The sequence below is a fragment of the Lepisosteus platostomus genome, chromosome 19, assembly GCF_059453375.1.
Source record: "Lepisosteus platostomus isolate fLepPlt1 chromosome 19, fLepPlt1.hap1, whole genome shotgun sequence".
NCBI classification, from domain to species: Eukaryota; Metazoa; Chordata; class Actinopteri; order Semionotiformes; family Lepisosteidae; genus Lepisosteus; species Lepisosteus platostomus.
This window is the reverse complement of record NC_142629.1, coordinates 221,511-240,343: the sequence shown is the minus strand read 5'-3', so window position 1 is coordinate 240,343 and position 18,833 is coordinate 221,511. Positions and strand designations below refer to the sequence as shown.

Sequence of the window (18,833 nt, the reverse complement as noted above, 5' to 3'; positions counted from 1 at the left end):
TTTGAGAACCAAAATCCCTCAGTAGCCTTTAGACCTTAAATGACAAGTTTTCATAAATAAATGGATTAATGGCTTAAGTGATCAGTTCAATTCAAGCTACTTCATCATCCCCAAGGGAGAATTTGCTTTTGAGTCCAACACAAAACAATATTAAGAAAAAAGAAACATCACTTCAGTGCAATAATATTAAAGAAAAAAATAATTTTATATTATTTAAGAATGAGGAGGGGAAGAATGATTTGCAAAGTCTAGTACTATTACCACCCCTACACTGCTGGGAGCACTGTAAATTCACAGAGGAGGAGGTTTGCCACATAGCCCATGATGCTGAACGCTGTGCTGGTGGAGTGCAAAGTCTCACAGTGATCCCACCTCCATCACTGCAAACCATGCATCCCTCTGGGTGGGAGGAGGAATGACTTGCAAAGCACCTGCATATTTAGTCGGGAGAAACAGATTCCAGAAATGTGCTGAACTGAATTAGACTCTAGCGATGACTCCTGTACCGCCAGAGGAGAATACATGCACATGTGTTCCTCTGACATGCCCAACAGGAGATCTGTTTGGCGCTGTCAAGTCAAGGCAAGCCAAGGGAGTTGCTGTTTTGCCTGAGATCTGAGAAGACCTTGGCTGACTAATACCTAACCTGCACACATATAGCACCGGCAGCTGTGTCACTGCTTGGGGAATTCCAGTTATAGTCAGCTAGTAACATGTCCATGTTTGATACCCCCGATTCTTTCAATTGTGTAACCCCCAGCTTTTAAGAGCTGCTTGTGGTCTACATTCCAGAATGCAGGACACTGACTCCTCTTGCATTGCTCCTGTCCTGTGTCTTAGTAATTATGCACACATGATCATGTCTTCTCTTTCTGGAAGCAGGGTTCCTAAAATTAACAACACATTTGGGAAAAATAATTTGAAAAAGTCATAAGTCCTGTGTAGTGTGCAATTGCTATTTAAAGTAATAAACGATTTCTCAAAAGCACCTTCACCCATTTATTCATTTTAAAAATGTAACCACTCAGACATGTAACCAAAATGGATTTCTTTCAGAAAAGAATCTTTCCTGCGGCGGCTTGGGAGTCATGCTAACTCACTCCTCAGCCACTGGGCCAGGTTTCCAGATATCCAGAAGGGTTTTTGTCCCAGATAGTCCTGAAAGCCAACTCTGGGATCCTCCCCAAGACATTAAACACACTTTCAGCTACAACAGGCAATAGTTTCATATCACAGAAATATCCAAGAACAACCACCTGGAAAACATACATTCTCCTTCATTCTTTTCAAATAAAAATCAAATGCACGAACATACATATATACAGTACACACACACCAAAAAAACTTCCCAAGACAATTAAGGATTCCAATACAAGGTTTTATTACAACATGAGATTTAGCCTATGGAGAATGAATTTGTAATTTTTTTAATTTCTGATCTCCGATTACTTATACTTGCATCAGTTTGGAATTGATAGCTACAAATGAATTTGGTGTCCCACTTCATCTTTGAACACCCACCTTGCAGCAAGAGAACACCTTATTGAGCTCAGCAGCACCGTGCAACAGAGGTAGTCTACACTGGTGGATTGACGCTGTACTTGTAATACAAGCTCATGGGTGCCCAGCAAGTCAAAACAAGCTTAAAACATAGGAAAATTCAAGTCTGGTGCAAAAGTGCACCACATAGTGGGGGCATTGCAGCCACGCAGTCACTAATAAAACAGGAAACAGGAAACATTCTAGTTTCACCAGTCCCAAAGAATGATCTGGAAAAGCAGTGATTTGTATTATCATACAGTTTTCACACATTCCAAGTAAAATACCAATTATGTAATTAAAGCCCTAGGAATAGTAAAAATTAAAACAAACAGATGAAATGTCTGAGGTACCCCCAGCAGGAAGCTACTGAAAAACAAATGGTCATTGAAACGTAAAAACCTCAGGACTTGACTATATTTTTTCGGCACCTGTAAACGTTTGGAATAAGAATGTGTTCAGTACTATTACAACTGGTCATCAGGGCTAAACGTCTAGTATACGATTTAATCCAGTACGTTCAGGGACTAAAGCTAGATTCATCCGAATCCTTCTGCACCTGAGCTGTTTGTGTCATCATGACCAACGGTTTTTAGTGAGCCAATCTCTCACAAGGTATAGGACAGCAGAATGTCTGAACTGGATTAACTCTGAGCCCACTTACATGTATAATGTTAATCACCACATGAACAACATCCTGGTGTTTTAGACACATCAGGATTAAAAAAAAACAGAGCTTTTCAAGAAACGGAACCGGATCTGAAGAGGGCGAGAGATCTGGAAACGGGCCGCGCTGAGGGAGCCCTGGGGTGACCTGGGGGTCAGTCCCTGCCGCTTGACCAGGTCACCTCCTCCGTCTGGAGGCCCTGGTCTGACGAGGGGCTGGCCGAGTGTCCACCTCACCGGTCTTGCACTTCCTGGGTCTCCTGTCCCTCCTCACACGCTGCTGCTCTTCCTCCCCCTCCTCCTCCTCCTCACTGGCAGGGGATGGCTGGACATTCTCTTTCTGCTCTTCCTCCTTCTCCTCCTCTTCCTCCTCACTGTCCTCTGGCTGGCGTGCGCCATCAGCACCTCCCACCCTTGCTTTGTTAGCGGCGCTGACGTCACTGTCGTCATCTTCCATCTCCTCGGGGTCCTCCTCTTCTTCCTCCTGGGCGTCCTTTGCGCCTCGAGAGACGCCGACAGTCCCCATGCTGGCTTTCTTGGCAGAGCCGACGCCGTGGTCAACTGAGGCACCATCCTCTTCCTCTCCCATGGTGTCCTCAGTGCCCTCCTCCTCTTCCATCACCGCCTGGCTGTAGCTTGGCTGCTTGTCGACAACGAAGAGAGGAAGGCCTCCGTCCATCTCCTCGTCCTGCACTGCCACGCTGCAGTCAGAGAGGAGACCCCGACACACAGGGTGAAAACTAATCAGAAAACTGTCCTCTACTACAGCGACAGAAACAAAATCATTCCGCTATGAGAGACGCAGAGGCTCGGAGAAATAAAAGCACACACAACAAACAATTCATGCTTTGCTGGCTTCCTTCAGCAGAATAATGAAATCACTGATGAAGAATAATAAACCCTTACCAAAAAAATGTAAAAAAAAGTAGTCTTGTGGCAGTTTAGGAGAAATCTGTTCCAATTTCTTGGAACATCTTCCTCAATCACAAACCCTAAAAAAAGCTTTTGCTTTCTGGTCTGGATTTCTTCTCACCACAGTAAAACTCCAGAACCCGAATCAATGTTAATTCATGGGGCTACTTCCCGGTATTTCATTCTGACAGTAGAGCAGAAGAAAACCGGGACCTCTGGAAAGGGGGGGGGATCGAGAGAAGAGAGCGTGAGGGGATGAGAGGGAGAGACGATACCCCGCCTCACCTGTCCTGGCCGGTCACACGCATGTGCTGCCACATGTAGTCCAAAAACATGGAGGCCTGAAGCAGACGCCCAATCCTCTGGAAGTGCCGCTCTGCGAGCAAACGATCACAGCACGGTTACAACCTGCTCACAGCTCTGGGGCGCTGCCATGGGTGAGCCGCAGCACACTGGTCAGCACACACAATCACAGCTCACGAGCTGCCAGGCACCTTACTGACACCTCCTCTGTCAAGAAGAAAACCCTGCAGGTGACCGTAAACACTGCCTTTCAGCACTGCTCGCTGGATCACTGGAACACTGTTGTGCACTACAATGATGTACCAAAAGGTACACATGAACAAACAACAGACAAGTCATCAACAGACAAGTTTTAAAGCCCGTCACATGTGAGACACTGACGAGGACTGCAGGAACAATCTGAGGACACGAGAAGGGCTACAAACAAGAGGAGACATTCGGTCCATCAAGTCCGTTTGGTAGTTAGTAGTTAATTGATCCATGGATCTCATCCACCCTCTTGTTGAAAGAAGACAGGCTTTCAACATGTCTGTTGTTATAGTTTTGAATAAAAGGTTTATGTGGGCAGGGTTTCCTCAGTCTCGGCGGGGCCTACCTGTGTAGGGCAGGAGTCCCTCCAGTGCGCTGCGGAGCCCCTTGCACTGCAGGAGCTGCTCGGGGCTCAGGTGTCTCAGCAGCGCCTGGATCACCGCCTGGGCCTCCTGGCAGTTCCGGGCGTTGGTGTTCCATACCACGCAGTAGCCCAGCAGGGCCTCTGCGAGAGGGAACAGACATGAGTGCCACGCTCAGGGAGGTCACTGCCATCGCCAGGCAGTCGTCTCAGAACCACTGCACCTCCTTGAGCAAACACCACGAATGCCTGAGCCCAATACTCCTCTGAAAGTGGACTCATTCCAGCTGAGATTACACACACACGGAAATATGGATAAAGTACGGCGAGAACCGGACATTTGGTTAAATAACTCATAAAAACATTCCAGAGGATTAACAGCATACCTATCTATTTCAGCTATAAAAAGATCTTGCTTTTTTCTCCGCAATGTACCTTATTTCATTGGCAGTGTTATGTAAGAGTTCTCTAGTACTTAGGCTGTTCCCAAGAGGAAGAGCGATCTAAAAAAACATCAGAGCTGTCTTTTATTAAATATTTTTTAAAGAAAACAAAAAGATGAAATATCCTGGTGTTGCAACAGTGAAGCGATGAATTCTGCAAGAAGACACAGGCGCTTGCGATGCGGCAGACTGTGTCCAAACTCTGCTTCCGTTGTTCGAAAAAGGGTCTCCCTGCAGGTCTCGTACCTTTCTGGTCCTGACGCAGCTTCAGCACGGTTCTGTCCAGCTGCTCTTGTCCCTCTTCCTCTCCACGAATCTCTGCAGAGAGCAGCCAAGACAATAAGCATCACTGCAGGGCTTCCACCTCCTGTGACCTGACCGGGTGAGCAGCTTTCCTCTCACACAGAGCTGCAGACACGGTGCCGTGATCCCAATCTGCTCGTGCAGGAACTGTGATAACAAGCTGAGAACTTATCACTCCTCTCCCCCATTTTCGTTTTTTTATTTCTTGTATTATCATGCTATAATCAGAATCTTAAATTAATAACAGTATATATACACCTGGGCAACGCGAGGCAGCCATTCTGTGCCAGCAGAGCCAAACTCACTGCACAGCAGATCAGGGGGAGGAAGAGGAAACTGCTTCACCATTGGAATTGAACTCATTACGTCAGTAAATTAATGGGTTTAGGGAGGCCAGCTTGTACTAGTCCAGAGTGCAATGGAGGCAGGCCATGAGGGTGAATGCCCCCTACCCTTTTGAACAATGCCATAGGATCTCTGATGACTGAGAAGGCTCAACTGAAGGATGGCACCCCCTGCAGGAGTCTCTCTCTGCTTGTGTGTGTTCTTTCACTAATGAGCCCTGACAAAGCCATGGGTTTTAACATGCTGCTGGTTTTCGTGACTGCAGGTGGGCTCTTACTGACCTGAAGTACACCTTCACAAACCTATATTTCCGCATGCTGAGGTTTCTAAATTCAAGTGGCATGCTTGCTCTGAGCACACACAGGGCGTAGGTGGAAGTTTGCTTTCAGAGCACCTGCTGTCACAGGCCATTTCTCTGAGAGACCTCCCGGGCTGTGCAGGCATCTGACCCTGGGTTTAGAGCTGTCACGGGCCTCATTAAGTTCACAATCAAGATCAGACCACAACAGAAGCAGTTTTATGGGGGTAAAACAGGTGCGTTTTCAATTATGCTTACCTTGCGCTGATGAAGAGAGAATAAAGAAACACTCCTATTTAGAAACTGATCCCAGAACAGCGAAAGTGGTCATTGATTCCACAGCCCGTGTTTGAGGAACGGAACCTTGAGCTCGACATTCGGAGACGATATCGTACCTTTAATGACACGCAGCACAGTGTGGGGCTGATTGAGAGAGATGGCCAAGCCCAGGGCTCGTAGGTATTTCTTCTCGTGGAGCAAGTTGGAGAGCTCCTGCTGTCTGTAACACAAGCAAGAGTTCATTCCCTGAACACCCTGCACCCTACACAGTTCATTTCCCCTGCCCTCCAGCACTGACAAAGGGCTCCCAGAGCAGACAGCCAAGGTCCCTTCGGTACCGGCAAACAACTGAGTTTATTTTAAGCTATGAAACTGCATGTTGAGAACAATAAAGGCTTCAGGCAAAAAAATGCAATATTCCTCTTGGCAGCACCTTCTGAAGGATTAATCTGAGTGGGCCTGTGCCTCGGTGCCTGGGAGATCGCAGGTGTACGCAGTGTCAACATCTGAAGGGGATTCAGAGGGAAATGTCAGATAACTAGAGGCCAGTCTGGCAGGATAGGACGGTGGTGGCAGACTGGCTGGTATGACTCATTTATGAGTGCACAGGCAGTAACACAGCGGCACTCACGCAGATTGAAATAAAGAAAATCTTCATTCTAACCCTTAGATGCTGTTTTTTTCCACTTTCCAAGTTTCCTAAGTGCCTGCCACCTTCTATCTCATTTTAGCAAACTACAGCCATGCTGTGAACTGAGGTAGGAATACCCCTCCTCTCACAGGAACTCCCAGGACTGGCTAGGGCTCTTCGAGTCATGGGTTACTTTTAATAACTTTAAACCTTTTAATAAACTTTTTTGACGACCTTGAAAAAATCTCTGCTCTCTTTTGCCCTTTAAAAGAAGCACCAATCAATTCAGTTTCCCAGTGAAAAAAAATAGAAAACCCTGCGGATTGCTAGACAAGGCAAACAGCGTTTCACTTGAATACCTGTCCAGATAACTTTGCTGAGAAAATATTTGTTTGGACAACTCTTTCAGCTGCAGGTGAAATTAAACTGGCAAGCATAAAGAAACTGCGCTTGACCAAACTGTGAAAAATAAGCTTTGGCTCATTTTAAACATCTGCTTAATATTGCTTTTCAACAATATTACGTTGTTTGCAATAATCACAACTTCAATGTTCGGAATCATTAAGAGTTAACAATAAATTGTCCTAGTTTCCAAGGGCAACGAACTTCCCTGAACTGGGACCTACTGATGACTGAATGAGTGCTGATCACTGTGTAACAGGGATGTTGGCAGCTACAGTTAAACCCTGAGTCCTGGACAAGGGGTTTCCTAGGAAAACAAGGGGCCTCAGTTTGTGGAATGTCAGAAACCTTTCCATAAATGAGAAAAGATGATTATGGTCCTAAACAGTAAAAACTTTCAAAGCACATTTCATTCATTCATTCACTTTGTGTGTCTTCTTGGGTGTACTCTGGAAACTGGCCTTTCTCGTTACAAACTGAAAGTGCTTTCAAACCTTAGTGAACACCTCTGTGAACATGTGGTGCGGTCAGTACAAGCAGGACTTACTTCAATATCTGATCCTCCTGCTTGGCCTGCTCCTCTTCTAGTTCAGCGTCTGTGACGTCCTGCAGACAGGGAGTAAAAGACACATGAGGATGTGACACAAGAGGGACCATGGACAGAAGACCATGAAATGCAGGAGCAGTACATGCTGACTGAAGTGTGTCAATCAGATTAGACCTACACCTTATGCTTACCAAAACCATTGTTTTAATTAGTGGAGGACCTGTAAGCACTAAATGCCAAACTGTCATTTTGGAGAGCAGAGCAACGCTGTGCTTCCTGTTCCCAGTTTCAGGAGCGCTGGAGCAGCCCGGAGCAGCACTGACCTTCCAGATCGTGATGCAGGAGTCGGCCGAGCCCGTCACCATCAGGTCATCCTTCCGGCTGCTGTGGAGACCCCACACCTTGTCCTGGTGGGCTTCCAACGTCTTGACGCACTCGTTGGTCTTGATGGTCCAGAGCTTCACGAGCCCGTCAGAGCCGCTGGAGGGGAGACGAGCAGCGAAGGTGAGGCTCAGCAGCACCTGGGCCGCCAGCTTTCCGTTACCCCCTCCCACCGCCCTGACAGTGCTTGCGCAGCTGGCAGCTCTCTGGATCGCAGTCCCTGCCTGCGCAGGTGCCGAAAGCCTGCGTGCCTTACTGACAGGCCTCAGTGGGGCATGACAACATCTCGGTTTCCAAACAAAAACAATTCATGCCGACACGGGACTCAGTGCTGCTGTGACCCAAGAGCTTGTGGTACAGCTGCTCGTTGGAAAAAAAAGCACATCAACTAAACCAAATATCAGACCATTTGCACCAGCATCACACTATAAGCAAACTGATTTGTTGCTGGGACATTTACCATCATAAGTCAATAGCAACCTTGCTGTATGTTAATCATTTATCTACGTGTTGCAGCTACCTTGACAGCAGTTGTGTTCCACGGTTCACGAAGATGACCTTCAACACTGAGGCGTCGTGACCTTCAAACGTCTGCAACACAGAAACAGCCATTAGCGCAGCCTCAGGCCTCCCCATCTCCCCTGGCTCGGTCTCGTACCCTCATCCTAATGTTCCCACTCTGTCTCACCACTAAGTGACCAGCGCCAGAGACTCTGATAACATCAGGAAACAGGGAAGGGCACAAAGGAGAAGCTATTCACAGCACCTGGCTCTTTGGATGCTACATCTAAATGGTTTAAGGATCTGACTCCCCCTTTTTTACAAAGAAGCCAGGGAGTCAGTTTCCACAACACAGCGGGGCAGCCTTCCCGGACTCCCACAGCCCTGTATTTTACAACATGCTTCTGGGTCAACTGAAAGAAAAAAGGCTGGAGCTGGCGGAGGTGGCCTGGAAGAGCTTACCTTGAGGCAGCTGAAGTCCTGCAGGCCCCAGAGCTTGACGGAGCCGTCTGCGGAGGAGGTGGCCAGGACCTGGTCCACAGGCGAGAACTGCACACACCACACCCCTCTGCGGTGGCCGCGGAACACCCCCAGCAGGGACAGGTCCGCCAGGGCCCACAGCTTGGTCGTGCGGTCTTGGGAGCCCGAGGCCAGCAGCTTGTCATTGGGGGAGACTGCAACACTGTTCACATCCTGCACACGAGCAGAGAGAGGAGGGCTCAGACACTCTGAGCAACAGGCGGCTCACTCTCTGCCCCTCGACAGAATGTCGCAAGGCCGCTTCACTTCTGATTTATCATACGATCTACCGTGTTCTTTTGTGCCACAGTCCTTAATAAGCACATGAACACCTTATACTTTAATGCTTATGGCCAACCATGCTGCTTTCAGATGACTATGGGGTAACTCAGCAGCATCAGAGACGGCCTGTGAAGGAACCTCTTCATCAGTTTTTAGGAGAGCAGCTCTTCCAAGCCACTGACGGGAGTTCACTGGACCAGACTGTGAAGTGAAGGAAAGACATCAAGACCAGGCTGTAGAAAGGTCTAGAGAGACTTTGCTATGTCTGTCAGGTCTATTGCATTATTCTCTTATACATCTCCACATCTGTCTCCCTGAAGGCTTCAGCTCTTTGGAACAGTTTATTGATGGTGCCTTGCCCCCCCAGACAGATGAATCATTCCAACATCAGGTTTCTGCATGACTGACTTTTTCTTATCTGCATTATACAAACAGCTCGCATGATTGTTCCAATACCGCAATGATTGAAATTATTGATATCAGCCCTCAGCATCCTCATTCCTTGCCTGTTGAATGTTAAAGGAAGTGTGTGCAGGTATGTCTCTCTTCACTTGCAAGGATTCTGCAGACACAATAAACACTTTGTTATCCAGTTACAATGGGGTTTTTCAAAAGCAGGATAATGGAAATAACCAGTAAAAGAGCACATACACGTGTATCCTAAATGTTTCCTATATTTCAAAAAAACATTTTACCATGAAACTCACCATGCACAGCAAATCTTCAGGAAAGCTGAGTGATACAAAACTAAGGGAGGCAGCTTGCCCTACAGTAACTGAGAATTTTAATGTAGTATAAAAATATTTCACATTACACTAAAGGAGGTAAGGGCAGTGCTAGGTGTACACCCATTTATGGAAAACATATGCAATGCACTACTTTAACACAGCATGTCTTTTTGCATTTCCTTATTCTCAAATTTATTTAGTTTCTGACGCTGTAGCAAACTGCAATGACTCAGCCTTCAATTCAGCAAACAACAACAGTGTATCCTCTCGTGATCTCTCCTCTGCTTTGCCATCGTTCCACTCTGCGTGGCTTTCATCTTTCTGCTCTACAGATAATAGTCTCCTCTTTCCTTTCTTTGTTGGTACAATTCTTTCTTGGTAGTTTCAGCAGTGATCATAAAACTGGTCAAAAGCCACAAGACACCTGACTGGGAATAAACAACAGATATTGAATGGAATAGAACAAGACATGTCTGGAGGTGTCCCAAGATTTCACCGGTGAGTGAAAAACGGATTATGCTGGTTTACTAGTCACTTTCTAAAGAATTCCAGATGTTCAAAAACAAGGAGAACTTCGAGCTCAAGAAAGCTATCCCAAAATGAAGCTTGAGTTAATGTAAGAGCATGTGTTGGCTCTTCTGGGACAAAGGCCACACAGAGGGGAATGGATCTCCTGTGCAGGCTTTTCGTAGCTCTGCAGTATTGCAAGTCATGTCAAATACAAAAAGGCTTTCCTGTGCACTGAATCAAGATTTCATATCTAAGTTGGTCTGGAAAGGAGACTTCACACACTTGCACAGGATGCCTGGTGCTTGCCACCAAGTTTTCTGGTTCATGCCCAGGTGTTGCCGCTGAGTCACTGTGTTTCCCTGAATAAGTCACTGGTCTTCCCTGGGATCTGTCCTTTGGGTCAGACACAAAGCCACTGTCCTGCTGTGAGTGACCTCTTAACCCTTAGCTCACCTCCTAGTCTCTGGAAGTCCCACTAGCTAAAAGCGTGAGGTAAAGACCCAAAGGTTAATGATCAAACTTTCAAATAACAAAAGTCTGACACACTGAGACAGGCAAAGGCAGAGGCTTATGTGAGGCTCTCCTCCCCAGGAGGTGTGCTGGCTACTGGGAAGTAACGTCACTCTCTCACCTTGTCGTGCCCCTTCTCTGTGACTCGTGCGGTCAGGGCCTCCACTCCACCACCTTCCTTAGACCGCAGGGATTCTGGGAGCTCCCACACCTTGACCGTGTAGTCCTGAGAGCCAGACGCCACAAAGCTCTCCTTCATCCTGCAGGGTTAGGGGCACAGGTGACGTAGTTATTACAACCCTGGCAAACACTTTTGCGCTAACAGTGCACTTAATAAGATAAGCTCTACCAAAGAGTTGGCACTGTCTACAAGACTTCCAAAAGTGATTTTCCCTGGCTTCACAAAGACTGATCGTAGCAGTTTAGAAACAAAACATAAGTTTAGAACACAATTATGAAGGTACACTTCCCCACCTTGAGCAGGAGATACTCCCCACGGCGTTGACGTGCCCAAGGCCTTGTGCCACACAGCACACCTGCCCCGTCGCCGGGCTCAGCCGCCACACCCTGATGGAGTTGTCCTGCAGGGAAACAGAAGACACACCTCACAGGTTTCACAGGAAGAGTGCATGCAGAATCATGGTCTCCAACAAAAAATCATTTCCAATCTTTTCTTGTTTTACTTAACTAAAGTACCTTTTCTTAAAGTAACAGTCAAACAGAAATGGAGACTTCTTGAAGGGAGCCAGGTAAACAGCTTCAACAACATGAGTAACTTGTTCCAGACTCCCACAACCCTCTGATTAATGAAGAGCCTGCTGTTCTCAATACTGAACAGTAATTCTACATGATTGAATGTAAAGCCTGTGTAAGTAAAGCAGGACTACTTTCAGAACCATCCATCCATTTTCGAACCGCTTTATTGAGCACAGTGTTGCAGGGGAGCCAGAGCCTATCCTGGCAAGCAATGGGCGCAAGGCGGGGTACAACCCGGGTGGGACACTAGTCGCACAGCACACACAGACACACACTCACACCAGGACCAGTTGTCGCAGAAGCCAATGAACTGACCAGTATGTCTTTAGATTGTGGGAGAGAACTGGTGCACTCAGAGGAGACCCACGTGCATGAGGAGAACATGCAAACTCCACACAGATAGTAGCCCAGGTCTGGAATTGAACCCAGGGCACCAGCGCTGTAAGGCAGCAATGCTGACCACTGCGCCACCCGTACTTTCAGAGCCTCAGTTACAACAGGCCTTGAAAACAAACTGATGAAAAGAAGGAGAGAGGCGCCGGGGCACAGCCTCACTCTCACCCAGCACCTCTTAAACAGTGACACTCTCTTTCTTTCTTTTTTGTTTATAATAAAAAATCTTATTTAGGTTCTGGTCCAACACTTACCTTTGCACAACTCGCAAACATGCAACCTTTTCGGAACACGTCCAACGACAACACAGTGTCTAAAAAATAAAGATACACAGGTGTTCGTAAACATCCAAATGACTGAAATTTCTTTTGCTCCACCTGAACATTGTGCTTGGGTACTAATAGCTATTCTGACAAGTTTAGTTGGTCCAGGATTTTAAATTAAGGGGCCTTCAGCCCTGGTTCATTCGAACCCTGATTCCGTCACAGAGCTTACTTGCATTCTGCCCTCCAGATGAGTCACGAAGATTAAAACCTAATTTAGCGGACTAAATCAAATGTCCACTTTCTTGCCTTTGGACAGTGCTTACTAAATGACCAGCTGTTGTGCTGATGTTAATTATTAATAGAAATCATCTATTTAAATAGAACCCTTCATGACACCACCTCAATACCAAGCCAAGACAAAGGCAAAACCAACAGAGAAACATATAACTTATAAATTAAAGATTAGTCAAATTCACAATGCAGTGACCTCAACATACACACCCGCAGAATCAAAAAATGCTCCCACCACACACACAAACACAGCTGTACCAGTTAAAATGAACTCTGTGGAATTTCTGAACCTTTCTCACAAATCACTCCTTCACCAAACTCATACACACACTCCCTGCAGATCATATCACAACCAGAATACTGTATCATATATCATGTATGCAGGAGATAAGGCCCAGCAGTGACAGACAGCGCTCTAGACTGATGAACAGGCCATTATTCAGAGGAAATTTCAGCCACCAGACATGAAGTCATAATTCAAAATCAAGGCTGCCACCTAATGTACAGAAATGTAGCAACCCTAAACCGGTAAGGAAAAAGAGCACGGGTATTCAGGACTGAACAACATCAAAATGCCTCTTTCAATGTGTTTGCTCCATTTTTTTATTACTAATTTTATCATTTGTAATTTCAAATAAAATCATGTTAAGCAGTCTGTGTGTTTTGCATTGAAATATACAGCCGTTCCTGATCTACATATAGTGTCCGTTCTGGACCTGTGACTGACCTGTGTGTCCGTACAAGATCTGGCAGCTGGAAGAGGCCAGCTCAAACACCTTCAGCTGAGGGCTGTTTGTTGCCACAACGATGTGAGAGTCCTCTGGGCCCAGGAACTTTACATCCAGAATATCATCACTGTATCCCACAAACTGCCACAGTGGAGGGAAAGGGAGAGACGAGAGTGAGAGGAGGATAAATGTGAAACATTTCATCTGTAAAGTGGGCTGCAAAGGTTACGTGTTCAAACTCTGAACGCATCGGTAATAACATCAGGAGCCTCCGTAAAACTGAACAAATGAGTCTTAAGTGTCGAAGTCTTGCTCTCACTGTTACAGCATTATTCTGCTGGTAGAAGGATGGACTTATTGTAAAAAAATAAAAAAAACACAGAAGAGGTAATAATGCATAAGACTGTGCAAAGATACAGAATGTGATCATTGGTGGCTGTCAAGGGCTTTCTAAATTTGCCACATGTTCTGCAGTGCAGTGGGCCTTCTGGTGGAAGTGCAGTGCTGTCTGTCACGCAGGTGGTGGACGAACTGGGCCCCCTTCTTCACGTGTAGTGTTTTGGGGTATCCTTGGGGATGGCACAGTGAGATGTGATGTGCCATCCCAGCCCCAGCGAGACACACCTGCTGCTGCAGAGTCAGAGATGGCAGGTCGTACAGCAGGAAGTTGTGCTCAGCGGTCACCGCAGCGACGCGGGAGGAAGAGGGCAGCGGATGGCAGCAGGTGAAGCTGTGCTCGTCACCATCATCGCTTTCTGCCTTCCCCGTCGGGTGCCCGGTGGGCAGCGTCTGGGTGAAGATGCAGCGGCCAGAGCTCGCCTCCCACACCCGCAACACGCCTGCAAAGAATGAGCAACAGTCACACAGAGACGCGGCACCGACGTCCTCGCGTGTGGGAGAGCAACTGTACCTGCAGTTCCTACACAGGAACCCCCACAAAGCCATGGGCAGCACAGAGTGGAGTCACGTTAAGTCAGAAGAACCGTGAATGTCCTGAAACTAGACAAAGCTGACCACAGTCCTCACCTCTGCTTCCTGCAGTAATGAAGTGCAGCCCTTCATTCTTGACCCCTATCCTGGAGACATCAGCTCCCTGGGGCAGCAACACCACGGCCTCCACTGCCTGGCAGGGACACACACATGGACACAGATGTACCTCACCTAATACAGGATGACTCAAAAGCATATGGAATTATCCTAGCACGCTTGAGCAGCTGCATCACTGTTTTTAGCCAAAGTCTACAGCACTGTGCATGCTTTGCTAAAGCATTCCAGATGCTTTATACTAAAACTATGAAGAAAACTCCATGCACCAAGAAATATGACAGTAGGATAGAAACAGGACAATTCTGTCCGTGCAAAGGCACCAGGACGTGTGCAGGAACACCGCCTCACCTCAAACACCGGCACAGTTCTAGTGGGAGTCTTGGATTTCAGGTCCCAGACCGTGCAGATCTTGTCACGCCCCGAGCTGTGGGTACACATTGATCAATGAAACAACCTTCCTCCGAGACAAGGCAACGAACAGGAAAACAAGAAAGAAGGCGGAGCGCTGGCCAACCAAGACAAGAGGATTTTAGGCAGGAAGGAACACATTGCCCGGCTCTCCCGTTCAACATGAACATGAAAATCAAGATGACAGAATGTGTTTTGTCTCACCTGCAATATCATGACCATGTCTGGTCACCACCTTACAAAAAAGATACTGATGTTCCTGAGCAGGCCTCTCTAGCCCTTGGAAAACCCCAGTCCAGCATGCTCCAGAGGTAACATTTAACTGGCAGATTTATAAAAGCTTGCAACAATTCAACTGAGATCAATTAAACAGGTGATTTGCTATATATTTTCGGCACTTCAGATATTAAGATACACTAGCTATTTTATTTGAGACCAACATCCGGGACCCTTCAGCTCTAAGATCCTTTTTAAGTAAATGTTCCTAACCGTTAAGGATTGGTGAATGACACTGAGACTAATTCAGCTGAGGATCTCTAGATGTACTGTTAAAAATTAATTTTACTTCAGCGACTAATTCACTGATAACCCTAGAACAAGATGGACTGAATGGCCGCCTCTCATTTGTTTCCTGCCTTGTGTCTTCATGTTTCCCACTGCTGCAGAACCAAAGCACCAGTAAAGTAATGAAGCAGCAGGAGGGACAGCCAGGGAGGTACCTGACGAGTGTGCTGCCGTCAGGGGTGAAGGCGAGCGAGGTCACTGCACTGTAGTGGCTCTCCAGCACACACAGGCACTGGCTGGTGCGCAGGTCCCACACGCGGATCCTACAGTCCATGGAGGAGGAGAAGAGCTGCAGAAGAGCGCTGTCAGGGTGGAACTGCACCAGGCTGGGGGAAGGCATGGGGAAACACAGCTGGTCAGCGACCTGACCCAACACTTCTTCCCAAAGGATGAAGCGACGGCATAGCCTCAACTCATCCCACTTCACAAAGACCGGTCGCAGGTACTGCTGTGACTTCCGAAAAAAGAAAGCTAAACTAAGTTTCATCAAAACTGTCAGTCATTGTATGCAAGTCGTCAGGTCGTGCTTTTCACCACCAAATTCACACATTTCACTAAACAACGTCGCCCACCCTTCAGGTTCTAACACTGCAGCACTTTGACAAACTATTTTGAGCCACATGTACATCAAATACATCCAGCAGAAAAGAAAATGGGAATGTTAGCGATAAATTTCATAGGGCTGTCAGAAGCAAGCTGAGCCTGCTGTGGAAAACGAAAAAGGAATGAAAGCAAAGGCCTTACTGTACGACTCCAGGAGAACCCTTGAGGTTGTGGGTGCAGTACTGCTTCACCACGTCCCACAGTTTGATGGTGCCATCACAGCCCCCTGGCAACAGACAAACAGGCACACCATGTCAGAACACCTGCGATCTGCGGACAGGCCGGCAGTGCCATCCGCCTGATTCAGAGAGCACGACAACACACCAGGAGACAGAAAGAGAGAGAGCTCAGAGCAAGTTGTGCATTCTGACACTCTGCTGGAAGAAGGCCCCGTGCCAGTTCAAGCTCAGCTCAGCCGCGCAGTGCCGTACCTGTGGCCAGGAGTGTGGACGTGGGGTCGAAGGTCATGCTGGCCACAGGGCTGGTGTGGATGGCCCTCCAGGTGCGCACGCAGCGGCTCTCCCTCCAGTCCCACTGCTTCAGCAGCAGAGCGCGGCTCGCCGTCACAAGCACCTGCAACACAGGGCCACTCAACACAGAGAACAGCACCTCCAGCCCTCCCTGCAGGGCACGTTCACCGAGAGCAGACTCTCATGATACATCACATCTTCTTACATTATTCACAGGATGAGACAGATGGAAAACAACATTTCTTCAGTTGCTCCGTCACTCTTACTGAAATACCTGTTTCTTAAAAACATGTCAACACAAGGCCTTGTGAGTTGCTCAACAGGTAAAGGTGCTCGTGATCATCAGTAATTCTTTTCTGGATGTGCAGTGTAACAGTTATAAACACCATACTCATTTTTAAAGGCTGAAAAGTGTTCCAGATACCAGTAATCAGTAAGTTTCACTCTGTACCATACCTCGTCATCAGGGCTTAAGGTGAAAGAAGTAATGTCTTCCTGGTCATCCTGTGAAAACAGTATATATATTTATTTACAGAAGAAAAAGTCTTAAAAACAAGAACAGGAAACAACAGCTGCAACAGAGCTCCTACCTGCTCAATTCTCTGGGTGACTTTCCCTGTGGCAATCTCCAGGACATTAACTCTTGTCCCACAGGTGCAAAAAATGTAATTCTCATCGGTACTGATCTGGATCAAAAAGAATCAGCAACAGACAGCATAAGCCTGTGAAAATGCAGTTTACTTTCATCGTTCTCATAAGGATCGAGCAACACTGAACGCCGATTAAAACATCTGTGAGTAGGGCAAGACACGCCGCAAGGTTTTTGGACCAGGAAAGAAAATGTGCACGTCTGTAACTGCTAGTTTACGAAGATCTCATTTTACAGGACCTGGTTTTTGATTAACACAGTATCGCGCCAGAAGAAAACACGTTTGCGCACCACCTTCTCCCAATCTCCATGCAAACCTACCTGCACTTTGCCTCCTTTATAAAACGGTTCGATTTTGTCCAAAACAGCATAGCTACGACAGAAAAAAAAGAAAAAAATAATAGTTTTAAAGTTGTGAAGCTCGTTAGTCTATCAGTTTAACTTTTTCCGCGCTGACTCTCAAGGTCTCACTTTAACACACTTACTTGGTTTTAAGTTGTAAGGTGCTGGTAGCCATTGTCCTCAGCTCTCATGGGAATGATCTTAAATGCAGCACTGGGGTGATTTTGATCACTTCTGGAACTCCGAATGCCAGGTTTACTCAGTGCCTGCCATGTGTTTCCACACAACGCCACTGCCGTAATCCGCCCGTCGCATAGATTGCACGTCATCACTGGCGCGGAGTCAAGCAGGGGAAGAATTTGACATGTGCTTTCAAAGTGACCTGCGTCTTGCACTCACAGGGGTATGCAGATTGACCGTTATGAATCAAAAGAAGTAACATCCCATTAAATTCAACAAGGACTTATTTCTTAATCTAAAAAATAATGAAAATGACCCCATGATCACTGTTTCATTTTCCTCCATTGTACAAGAAACTATAATCTGAATGGCATACAGCTCCTTTCTATCGCAGTAAAATAAAATATTTGAGTGTAATTTTCAGAAGCCTGTTTCATATTTACTGGGGTAGTGATGATAGTAGATTCATATGTGTATTTAATTCACTAACATTTTCTTCCTAAAGTTCAGGTGGCAATCTGTGGAATAATAAAAATAATCGTTATTGTTAATTATAATAGTATTGTAAGGCGAGGATAGACACAGGAAGCCAGACTCTTTTTAACTGAGAACACGGCGCTTTATTAATCGGACGTGCGATCAGCACAGCAACCACAACAGAGGGAGAGAGAGGCAAACACGTTATAACACACTGGGGTCAATTCGGGGACAGTTACACAGGTGGAGTGTGGTAATTGGGTACACGTGTAAAAGTGGTGGAAAACCAGGGAAACTATTTGCATGAGTCCGGGCGATCTCGCGACTGTGTACACCAGTTCCGCCACTGGTCAGCCGCACTGGTCAGTGGCTCTCCTACTGCCCGTCCTGGCCACCACTACTCCAGTCCTGCCCTTCGGCATTATTATTATAATAATAATTGCTTACACTTATATAGCTGGACACTCCACTCAAAGCGCTTTACAGGTAATGGGGATCACCAGCCCCACCTGGATGATGCGACGGCAGCCATAGTGCACCAGAACACTCACCACACACTAGCTCTCAGTGGGGAGGAGAGCAGAGTAATGTAGCCAATTCATAGAGGGGAATTATTAGGAGGCCATGATGGGGTAAAGGCCAGGGGGGAAATTTGGCCAGGACACCGGGGTACACCCCTACTCTTTTCGAGAAGCACCCTGGGATTTTTAATGACCACAGAGAGTCAGGACCTCGGTTTTACGTCTCATCCGAAGGACGGCGCCTGTTTACAGTATAGTGTCCCCGTCACTATACTGGAGCATTAGGACCCACATGGACTGCAGGGTGAGCGCCCCCTGCTGGCCCCACTAACACCTCTTCCAGCAGCAACCTTAGCTTGTCCCAGGAGGTCTCCCATCCAGGTACTGGCCAGGCTCACACCTGCTTAGCTTCAGTGGGTTGCCAGTTGT

At 46.9% G+C, this 18,833-nt stretch overlaps 1 protein-coding gene across 1 annotated transcript; it reads right to left on the bottom strand.

The window, feature by feature from the left end:
* Positions 1-1,357: 1,357 nt before the first annotated feature.
* Positions 1,358-17,553, bottom strand: tbl3 (transducin beta like 3). The gene is made up of 23 exons (XM_088612526.1): positions 17,370-17,553; positions 17,206-17,257; positions 16,826-16,921; positions 16,692-16,739; positions 16,197-16,338; positions 15,907-15,991; positions 15,318-15,488; positions 14,539-14,614; positions 14,170-14,266; positions 13,768-13,982; positions 13,143-13,284; positions 12,113-12,171; positions 11,184-11,290; positions 10,831-10,969; positions 8,623-8,853; positions 8,180-8,250; positions 7,602-7,758; positions 7,279-7,337; positions 5,815-5,918; positions 4,720-4,791; positions 4,016-4,174; positions 3,403-3,493; positions 1,358-2,906 (listed from the first exon to the last, which is right to left on the bottom strand). The coding sequence occupies exons 1-23, from the start codon at positions 17,399-17,401 to the stop codon at positions 2,384-2,386; spliced, it is 2,928 nt and encodes a 975-aa protein (XP_088468652.1). The 5' UTR covers positions 17,402-17,553; the 3' UTR covers positions 1,358-2,383.
* Positions 17,554-18,833: the final 1,280 nt, after the last annotated feature.